Genomic DNA, 11,816 nt, shown 5'->3' on the forward strand with positions numbered 1-11,816 from the left:
TCGTTCGGGGAGAAGTCTGCCAGCCAGGGGCACTAGACTGTCACGAGCACCACAATTTTCACTTGCCAACCTTCTAGAAATCCCCTGCGCCCCGTGTCAACGTAGGGGAAATTTTTTTTTGTACATGTTACGTGTGCATGTCACTCTGTGGGGACTGTGAAAAAAAATTAATAAAAACAATCTTACAATCTGAGACCTTTCCACAGGTGGGAACTTCAGAAAACAAAAGTCTGTCACGTTACTAGAAGGAAGGCAAGTGGAAAAAATCTATTTGTTTAAGCAAAAATTTGGATTTGGGATAATACATGGAGCAAAATATAGTCATTCCATGCCATCCATCCCGCTTAAACCCCATTTGTGCATGCCTATCGAAAAGGAAAACAACAAATCCCAAAATTTATCCCATTGATGGTGCCTGGGCACCTATGGAATAAATTTTTGTTATACTCAGTGTTGGTATAACAGAACAAGCCTCATCTTTTTCTTTTCTCTCCCACCTTTTATGATTTCACAACATTTTCTTATGCAATGTCAAAAATAGCTAATGCTTCTCTTATTTCATTTGCTATTTTTTTTTTTTTTTTTTAGAAAGTATTATTTTCATTTTTCTTTCTTTTTATTTATTTTTGCTTTTGGACAAAAAACAACAAACAAAAACGCTTTGCGCCAATGCACCATTAAAATTTTTGACTACATTTTTTACAGAAATCTCATACAATGGCTGCTTTCTAATGCCGTCTTCTATCTTTCTTGTGACATTGCCTCCAGCTTAAAGAGCCTAACCTTCTCTAGACACCCACACAGTCCTTATACCCCCTAATAGATGCACTTAGAGTCCACTGCCACTGTCCATGGTCACCGTAACTTAAATTGGCATTTAACTATCGCCCAGTAGAGCATTATGTATGTAATTCAGGAATTTTTTCCCCTAATTAACAAAGCCCATGTTTAAGCAAAGTAGATGTAGATACACAACTCCTTCTTTGACTCCAAGTTCTGTAGAAGACATTGGTGGATCTTACCCAGTACAACTAGTAAACCTTCTACTATATAACTGGTGACCATTTTGTTGACATGTCCTCCTTGACCATGAATCCACCGTAGCTAGGTGACAATAATCCTTAGACCATAGTCCATACAGAGTCTTAAGAGATAGGCCAACCTCTTGTCACCTTGGACTATATTCGGTATAGAGGTAGTTGAAAGAGAGGCACATTAGGTATCTAATTGCTTATACATATTCATTTTAGGATAGAAAAAGTGGTAGAGCAGAACCTGACCCTAAAAAGAAAGCCTCTTTTAGGTCCATCACCTCAACCCTGGCCTCCAGCTTCAAGAGACGTAGGTCCTGCAAAGACACGGTAAGGAAGAAGAATTCAGCTCTCTTTCTCTCTCTCTCTGACTTACTCTCTCGCTCTTACTCTCTCTATCTCTCTCTCTTGCTTGCACTCTCAGAGGAAGAGCTTTGCTTTCTCTTACTTTCTGTCTCTTGCTTGCTCTCTTTTCTGTATGGCTCAACCTCTTAATCTTCTCTTCTAATTCTTCGTCTTTGTCTCTGGCTCTCTCTCTCTCTCTGTTTCTTAATTCCTTCTACCATTTCATTGGTTGCCAAATGCCCATCCAGAAGCTGCGCATTGTACATGCAAGTACATTCCAGCCCCATGTTTTTGTCAAGAGTCAGTCATCGAAATCTAAGGAAATTTAAATTTTCTGGGCTCCATCATCAAACATGGAGCCGATCTATAAATTTTTTGTCAGTCTGAAGACACCGCTAATGGCATAATTTTTTTAATTCTTAAAAAAAAACTAAAAAAATTTAAGAAAATTCTTTGCGTTTATTGGTGCCGATCTTTTACCGAGACTTTTTGGTGTTTACTTTTATTTTTATGATTTTTTTACGTGTTCCTTCCTGTTCGTTGTTGTAAGCTTTCTGGACACACACTATATTTTTGTTATTTTGGCAAAGTTTCACATCACTAAGGGTCATGTTTGTGTCACAAGTTTGTGTACTCTTTTTGTTTGTGATGACAGCACCTTGCTGAAGAGACCCCCCCCCCACCCACACACCCCAAAATCGACCCCCCCCCCCCCTTTAACTCTCAACCCCTTCCAGATGTGTTCCATTAATTCCAAATGCAACAATTTGCTTGATTAAGAAAACTATTTTTATAGGGTAATTAATACCAACACAAAAATACTGTACAAAATCAGAATTGTCAAACTGTATGTTACTGGTTTTTACTGTGTTTTTATAAATGTCAGTTCGTTAGGGTAAATTTGTTTCTAAAACCAATGTTAATTTTTTTTGTGTGGATGTACCATGTGCTAGGTTTGTATACCTTGTATATCGTCACAGTTTAATCAATTTGTATACATCATATACATACACACACTATGACATACTGTCTAAACCTACCTACCATAAAAATCACCTTAGGCAATGGGTAACCAGGCGCTGATGTAGGCTGCACCATTAGAACATAATTTTGCAAAACGTTCCAACATATTCTACAGTTACATCTATTACTGATATCTCACGTTAATTTTTCCCCATCCTCCATTGGATACAATAGACTGTAGACATCGACTGTTGTAATTAATAGGTGGATATTGAGAGAGGGTAGTGGAGGTCTCATCCAACCCTAAAGTTATGTAGATATCTGGTCACCGATGAGTGACTTATTATTACGGGAAGACTTGGGCAAAAAGTTATATATTATACCTAGTACAAGTTCTGCAGGGGCGGGGCATGAGACCAGGATTCTCCCTTTTGTGGTTCTACAGGGGCGGAGCATGAGACCAGGATTTTCCCTTTTGTGCTCCACTCTTTTAGGCCCGGAACAAGGCTTACAACAGACATCAACTGTCCAGGACTGTTCTTCTAAATCATTCCATTTAATTTGTATGGGGATGTGCTGATTCACCCTGACAGATGATGTTGGAGGACAGAAGGATCAGGCATGTGGGATTTCAGCTTCCAATCATTTGTTCTCAAGAGATAGATAAGCCGCCACCGCCAGAGTTGTCAGTTGTACTATCTCTCTCCATTAAGAATACATGCATCGTTTGCTGAGCCCATGGTGTATTTGGGAGTCAGGAAGAAAAGCTATTGGCTGAGTGGCAGCTATTGACAGGCATATGGGCACATTGACGGGAATCACATCTTTTAAAGGTGGCCATATACATGAGATGTTGAAGGTGTAGAAGCATCAATGGTTTTTCAACCATCAACATAGTTCTATCTAATATGTATGGCCATGTTAATGATTTCTGATGTCCCAGAGAGTTTAGAATATCTAGATAAAAAGAACTAACTGACATGTCATGTATATATGGCTTATCTAAAGATATCCAGTTTTAAGGCTAAAGATAAATCAGCGCAGTAAATGAATCTATTATTTTATCTCGTGGTTCAGCGGTTCAAGGATTTTTATCCTCAGATAAGTACAAAGACAACAAACAGTGCATTTGGAAAGTTTTCAGACTCTCACTTTTTCACATTTTGTTATGATTTGGCCTTGTGTTAAAATAAAAAATAAATCCAGTTTTCCACCTTCATTCTGCACCCGATTCCTCATAATGAGAAGGTGATAAAATGTTCAAGTTTCATTTATTTAAACAGAAAAAAATCCTTTACTGAGGACATAAGTATTCAGTCCCCCAGATTGGTGGGGACTGCAGTGATTGTCGACCTTCTGGAAGTTTCTCCCATCTGCACACAGAATCTTTGTAGCTAAGCTAGTGACCATTGGGTTCCTGGCCACCTCTCCTACCAAGGCCCTTCTCCTCTGATTACTTAGTTTGGTGGGGCTGCCAGCTCTAGGAAGAATCCTGGTTGTTGCAAACTTCTTCCATTTAAGAATTATGAAGGCCAGGGATGGACTGAGAACTTAAAAGAGACCCTGAAAAAAAATAAAAAAATAAAGTAGCCTAATGTTGTAGGTGGGTCCAAACTGAAAAGAAGTTGGAGCAATGCAAGTAGGAAAGGACAACAGAAGTAGATGAGGCCAGCAATATTGCAGTGCAGCAAAAAATACTGCCACCCCGCTGCAGTATTCAACTGTATCATTGTGCTGAGTACTTGAATTCAGGAGGGCGTCTGATGCTCCTAGCATTAATGAATGTACCTGGTCGGCAGCGTAAGCATCAGCCCACTGGTAAATTTCCCTGTACAGTCTATGGGCGGTTGGGTCCTGATGAAGGCCACTGTGCTCTTGGGAACTTTCAGTGCAGCAGAAATGCTTTCATCCCATTCCCCAGATGTGTACCTCAGGAAGATCATGTCTCTGAGCTCTGCGGGCAGTTCTTTCCGCCTCATGGCTTGATTTTTGCTGTGAGACCTTATATAGACAGTGCTGTGTCTTTCAAATCATGTCCAATACACTGAATTTACCACAGGTGACACAGGTACCAAGGTGGAGAAACATCTCAAAGATGATCCAGAGAAATGGGAGGCCCCAGAGCTAAATGTCAAGAGTCAGAGCAAAAGGTCTGAATACTTATGTCCAGGCGAAATTTGAGTTTTTCCTATTTAACAAATTTGCTAAAAATTTCTAAAATTCTCTTTTTCACCTTCTTATTATGGGGCATTAAGTGCAGAATGATGGGGGAAACTTGATTTATTTTTTACATTTTAGCACAAGGAGCAACATAACAAAATGTGAGAAAAAAGTGAAAGGGTCTGAAGACTTTCCGAATGCATTGTAAAATGGGTCATATGAATAACACTGTGCATGTCATGGTTGGACACCCTTGTAACTTGTGATAAAAAAAATATCCCAAGAAGAGATAAGGGTCACTTCTGATGGCCAACTACACATTGAGATCTTCCACCATATTGGAAAAACCTCAGTCCAATCAATATGATCCTTCCTTGGGCTCCAACCTTTGACTGTTCCACTGTGGTGAAACTCTTTGACATAGTATGTTGGGAGTTGTAGAGAACCACGCAAAGGTTGGAGACCACTGCCTCATAGCATAGATTATTTATCTTTCACTCTCATTGTGTGCAAGATATAGGAGGTTTTGCAGCAATATGTAGGACACCTGAGGAAGGGTAGATCTTTCACTCAACATATGTCCACCATAATGCAGCTCATTACCACATAGAAATGGCAGCGCATTAGGGCCGTTGAGCTTGGTGAGAACCGCATGATCAAGAAACAGGGGGAGGGGCTGGCAGAAAAAGCAGGAGGAGCAAGGCTTGGTCCCACCCTCTGTGCACTTAACTGCTCATTTGCATATTAATTAAAAGCACTTTTCGCTAAGTGAAAGGTATCATTACATTCAGCTGAGCTGGTGACAGACTCCCTTTAATCCTGATTCCATATCTATTACTGCCAGGTCAGTGTCACCTTGTAGTTCTTACACATAGTCAGGCAGAGGCGGCAGCAACACAACCACATACTGAGCGTGTGCTTTGAGGGCCGCAGAGCGTACACGGCACACACCGTGCACAGATCAGACCGGCACACAATGGCGCTTTATCTTCTAACACATTGCAGCTTTTTTCTCGCCTTGCGCTGAGATGGCAGGACAAAGCCTCCCCTGCCGAGGCGGCACAATGAAGGACGGTTGTATTTTTAACCTTCTATTTTAGATAGAAATAAGAAAAGAACTGGAAGGCAGATGCTGAATATCCAAGTCTCCCTGTAACTTCTACCACACAGAGACCTCACAAATAGCCCTAAGTCCATCAAAATTAATAAAATTAAAAAATTAATCAAAGTGCATTCCTCAACATATAGCATTTCAGTTAAATCTGCGTACACACCTCAGGAAAATGCTGCTCTATTCACCTTCAAAGCTGCATTCGACCTTCTTCTGCATCCACACTTGGATGTGACATAATATATAACAGGCCATGTGTATTTCTTGATTGTTTCAATCTATTTAAAATAACATTTAAAAAAATCATCGGAATTAAAAATCTACCGTGTTGACATGGTTACAGACTACAAACAAACCCGGTGTAGTCTGATCTCCTCTTGAGAAGCTCAGACAGTAAATGAGGAGGCAGGTGGAAGGAGGTGACACAAGACTGCAATATCAGACTGCACAGGGTTTGTTTGTAGTCTGTTACTATGGAGAGAAATGCGTCTGTAAACGAACTGTAGACATTAATGAATAAGACTATGTGAAAAAGTTACTTTACCTTTTAAGATACATCGGGGCAATGTCGATGGTTGCAGTCGAGCGCACACCCTTGTCTAAATGGTCATCTGAGCTTCCATTCTTCATTGTACTGTACAAAAACCAGCAGAATTAGGAATGCTGCTCTGGAGGTAAATGGAGTATAAAAAAACACGGTAAAACACAAGATAACAAGCAGGGGAGCAAAATAAAAAATAGATATCTTATTACTATAAAAGCGTACAATCTACCTGTCAAATAAGCATCAATGGTAGATTTTAGGAGACCCCTAATACATACCAAGATTTGCCTGGAGCTGCTCAAGAGCAATGGACTTTGACGCCCATTAAATAAACCCTTCCAGGAAGATGCACCTTGAAAACACATTTACAGTGGCTCCACTGTACCTTCTAGACTGCCCAATAGTTGGGCATATTATCGGGAACGATCGTACCTACGAACGCTCGTTCCCAACAATCTGTCCATCTAAATGTGCCGCAGAAACACTGGTTCATGGGTGATCCTGTAATTCGTGCAGGCACATTAATCATCATGCGGTCTAAACAGCGATCCGCTGACCAGAAACAATGCAGCTGTACGAGGACGAGGGGTATTAATAGCGACCGCTTGTCCTCATACTGTGATGGAGATCACCGCATGTAAATACAGCGATCACCTCCACTGAACGAGCAGCCGACTGTCGGGAAGGAATTGGCTTTAACATCAGGACGTGTAAAGCCGCCTTTAACAGTCTTTGTTCACACTTCAAGGCACAAAGGAAACAGGTCCTCCACGGAAAAGTCATTTCTATTCTGTCAATTGGAAGATTACCCAATAGAGATTCAGAGTGCTATTTACCATCATCAGTTTCTGCCGCCCCAAACAGTGACGCTCATCTCCCTGACATCAGCAGTCAGAAGAGTCAGGAGGCCCCAATACACATTAGATGGTAGGAAAACTCACCGAAATCAGAGAGTTTGGTTGACATAGATCTAGTGTGTATAGACATCTTATCTATCACTCTGAGGAACCATCCAACAAGTATGTTAGACATTACACACTTACATCTTATGGAAATGTAGTTATATTCCTGTACATAGGAGGCAGTATTATAGTAGTTATAGTCTTGTACATAGGAGCAGTATTATAGTAGTTATATTCTTGTACATAGGAGCAGTATTATAGTAGTTATATTCTTGTACATAGGAGCAGTATTATAGTAGTTATATTCTTGTACATAGGAGCAGTATTATAGTAGTTATAATCTTGTACATAGGAGCAGTATTATAGTAGTTATATTCTGGTACATAGGAGCAGTATTATAGTAGTTATATCCTTGTACATAGGAGCAGTATTATAGTAGTTATATTCTTATACATAGGAGCAGTATTATAGTAGTTATATCCTTGTACATAGGAGCAGTATTATAGTAGTTATATTCTTGTACATAGGAGCAGTATTATAGTAGTTATATTCTTGTACATAGGAGCAGTATTATAGTAGTTATATTCTGGTACATAGGAGCAGTATTATAGTAGTTATATCCTTGTACATAGGAGCAGTATTATAGTAGTTATATCCTTGTACATAGAAGCAGTATTATAGTAGTTATATTCTTGTACACAGGGGCAGTATTATAGTAGTTATATTCTTGTACACAGGAGCAGTATTATAGTGGTTATATTCTGGTACATAGGAGCAGTATTATAGTAGTTATATTCTTGTACATAGGAGGCAGTATTATAGTAGTTATATTCTTGTACATAGGAGCAGTATTATAGTAGTTATATTCTTGTACACAGGGCAGTATTATAGTAGTTATATTCTTCTACATAGGAGCAGTATTATAGTGGTTATATTCTTGTACATAGGAGCAGTATTATAGTAGTTATATTCTGGTACATAGGAGGCAGTATTATAGTAGTTATATTCTTGTACATAGGAGCGGTATTATAGTAGTTATATTCTTGTACATAGAAGCTTTATTATAGTAGTTATATTTTTGTACATAGGAGGCAGTATTATAGTAGTTATATTCTTGTACATAGGAGGCAGTATTATAGTAGTTATATTCTGTACATAGGAGCAGTATTATAGTAGTTATATTCTTGTACATAGGAGGCAGTATTATAGTAGTTATATTCTTGTACATAGGAGCAGTATTATAGTAGTTATATTCTTGTACATAGGAGGCAGTATTATAGTAGCTATATTCTTGTACATAGGAGGCAGTATTATAGCAGTTATATTCTTGTGCATAGAAGCAGTATTATAGTAGTTATATTCTGGTGCATAGAAGCAGTATTATAGTAGTTATATTCTTGTATATAGGAGGCAGTATTATAGTAGTTATATTCTTGTACATAGGAGCAGTATTATAGTAGTTATATTCTTGTACATAGGAGCAGTATTATAGTAGTTATATTCTGGTACATAGGAGCAGTATTATAGTAGTTATATCCTTGTACATAGGAGCAGTATTATAGTAGTTATATCCTTGTACATAGAAGCAGTATTATAGTAGTTATATTCTTGTACACAGGGGCAGTATTATAGTAGTTATATTCTTGTACACAGGAGCAGTATTATAGTGGTTATATTCTGGTACATAGGAGCAGTATTATAGTAGTTATATTCTTGTACATAGGAGGCAGTATTATAGTAGTTATATTCTTGTACATAGGAGCAGTATTATAGTAGTTATATTCTTGTACACAGGGCAGTATTATAGTAGTTATATTCTTCTACATAGGAGCAGTATTATAGTGGTTATATTCTTGTACATAGGAGCAGTATTATAGTAGTTATATTCTGGTACATAGGAGGCAGTATTATAGTAGTTATATTCTTGTACATAGGAGCGGTATTATAGTAGTTATATTCTTGTACATAGAAGCTTTATTATAGTAGTTATATTTTTGTACATAGGAGGCAGTATTATAGTAGTTATATTCTTGTACATAGGAGGCAGTATTATAGTAGTTATATTCTGTACATAGGAGCAGTATTATAGTAGTTATATTCTTGTACATAGGAGGCAGTATTATAGTAGTTATATTCTTGTACATAGGAGCAGTATTATAGTAGTTATATTCTTGTACATAGGAGGCAGTATTATAGTAGCTATATTCTTGTACATAGGAGGCAGTATTATAGCAGTTATATTCTTGTGCATAGAAGCAGTATTATAGTAGTTATATTCTAGTACATAGGAGCAGTATTATAGTAGTTGTATTCTTGTACATAGGAGCAGTATTATAGTAGTTATATACTTGTACATAGGAGGCAGTATTATAGTAGTTATATTCTTGTACATAGGAGCAGTATTATAGTAGTTATATTCTTGTATATAGTAGGCAGTATTATAGTAGTTATATTCTTGTACATAGGAGCAGTATTATAGTAGTTATATTCTTGTACATAGGAGCAGTATTATAGTAGTTATATTCTTGTATATAGGAGGCAGTATTATAGTAGTTATATTCTTGTACATAGGAGCGGTATTATAGTAGTCATATTCTTGTACATAGCAGTAGTAAATTAGTAGTTATATTTGTGTTATTTTACAGCATTTATAGGCCATAAAGCACCCAATTATCTTATGAAAACATTGTTGTTTTGTTGAGATTACTGAATAATATATTTAAACTTCTTATTTATAAGGACTATTCTCAATGTTCTTGAAGTTTTGAGAAAGCATAATCTGTTTTTAGTATTCAGCTTTGGGATTGGGAGGAGTCGACATTTTAGGCAGTACCAGGGTTGGATACACTCTGTAAGGCTACTTTCCCACTAGCATTTTTTCTGGATCCGGCAGGGTTCAGCAAAAACGCTTTTGTTACTGATAATACAATCGTCTGCATTCGTTATGAACAGATCCGGTTGTTTTATCTTTAACAGATCCGTCATAAACTCCATTGAAAGTCAATGGGGGATGGATCCGTTTCCTATTGTGTCAGAGAAAACGGATCCGTCCCCAGGACGGAAAGCAAAATCCATGTTGCGGTTTGCTCTTCAGTATCGGAACGCAACTAAACGGAATGGAATGCATTTTGGAGCATTCCGTTTAATTCAGTTTTGTCCCCATTGACAATAAATGGGGACAAAACTGAAGCATTTTTTTCCGGTATTGAGCCCCTATGACGGAACTCAATTCCGGAAAACTTAAACGCTACTGTAAAAGTACCCTAATTTCTATGACAACATCCTGCACCCTCCATACATTACTACACCTACATCTTCCAGCTGTAATACAGATCAAATATATGACCGTAAACTCCAATGTGTGTCCTGTATATCGTTATCAGTGTAACAAATGTTCTCAGCAGCCAGTAAGCCACCTGAATATATAACTGGCCCAACATATTGTCATTTTTACAGACATAAAACTCTGCAGAATGAAACAGAAGCTGCAACGGCAGAGTCCAGGCTTGGCCCAGGTTGATCCTCACCTTTCCTCTCTGTATATTTGTATTTTACAGCAATACCATCCAACTGACATCACGGGTCAGCTAAATCTGTCCGATCCCTCTGTTAGCACTGTGGTGTAGTACAAAGAAGAGAGACAGTGACTGTTCTGGCTTGTGGATGGTATATAATGGACCTAAGAGCAACGCAATTCACATTTGCATAACTGGTAAGAACGAGGCCACAACAGGACTCTGGGACTGCATGTTCTCCAAATATCCCACCCCCCTCTGCCCACTACACCTGGCTCGATGGTTGGATTTTACACTTCAAACATTTGCTGGAGAGAAATGAACTCATTCCCCCCCCCAACCTAATAAATGAACCCTTCTCTCTGCCCTTTTTCCTAATTATTTTTCTGTACATGAAAAATTGGACAGTTGAACAATATTCAAACATTTTTATTTATTTTTTTATTTCCTTTTTGCTGCTAAATCTGTGTTATTATCGTACTGCTTATCATCATCTGCCTCTTTTTTTATTCCATCAACAACAAAAATGTCTTCAATATGCATGGAATGTGTATTTCTGCACATGTATTATTCGAAATGTGAACGCTTTCTATTATCTTTTAGGTTTTTATTTTGCGTCTTAACATTTTTGGGTTCTCCGGAAGCAGCGCACATCATGTCCATGGGCTGTTTCTGGAATTGCAACTCAGTCCTATTTACTTGAATAGGGGCCTAGCTGCAATGCCAAACGTCACCCATGGATATGGTGGCACTGGTTCTAAAAAAAATTATGAACAATCCCTTCAATAGGGGTTGTACAGGATTAGAAAAACATGGCTGCATTATTCAAAAAAACAGCCCCACACCAGGGTTATGCCTGGTATCGCGGCTCAGGTCCATTGAAGTGAATGGGGATGAGTTGCAATACTATACACAACCTGTGGACAGATGTGGCGCTGGTTTTGGACGAAAGCAGCCATTTTTTTTTGTTTCCTTTAAGTAGTACATTCTTTTTCTTTTGCAAATAAATTTAAATCCAATCTGCAGGCGCCCACGCTGGTGGCAGCCATTTGTATTTATAGGTGTACGGGAAGGCTACCAATTGATTCACTTGTCTCACTCTCTGCATAAAGTATTAGTCCAGACTACAACATGGCGACCTCCATTGATTACCTGTAAACATGAGCTGGAATATTGCCATATTATAACAGAAATTTTTCCATTTCACTTAATATATCTTTTAATACATATTAGAGATGAGCAAAT

General features: G+C 38.2%; 1 protein-coding gene across 4 annotated transcripts in view; it reads left to right on the forward strand.

The window, feature by feature from the left end:
- Positions 1 to 10,682, forward strand: part of LOC122946147 (glutamate receptor ionotropic, NMDA 1-like) — a 92,296-nt gene extending 81,614 nt beyond the window's left edge. For 2 of the 4 annotated variants that reach the window (XM_044305548.1, XM_044305549.1), the window contains 2 exons: positions 1,251 to 1,361; positions 10,614 to 10,682. In XM_044305548.1, coding sequence (XP_044161483.1) covers positions 1,251 to 1,361; positions 10,614 to 10,682 — 180 coding nt within the window. The remainder of the gene's footprint in view (positions 1 to 1,250; positions 1,362 to 10,613) is intronic. The other 2 variants (XM_044305550.1, XM_044305551.1) reach the window with 1 other exon arrangement.
- Positions 10,683 to 11,816: the final 1,134 nt, after the last annotated feature.

This window comes from Bufo gargarizans, chromosome 9, assembly GCF_014858855.1.
Source record: "Bufo gargarizans isolate SCDJY-AF-19 chromosome 9, ASM1485885v1, whole genome shotgun sequence".
NCBI lineage: Eukaryota > Metazoa > Chordata > Amphibia > Anura > Bufonidae > Bufo > Bufo gargarizans.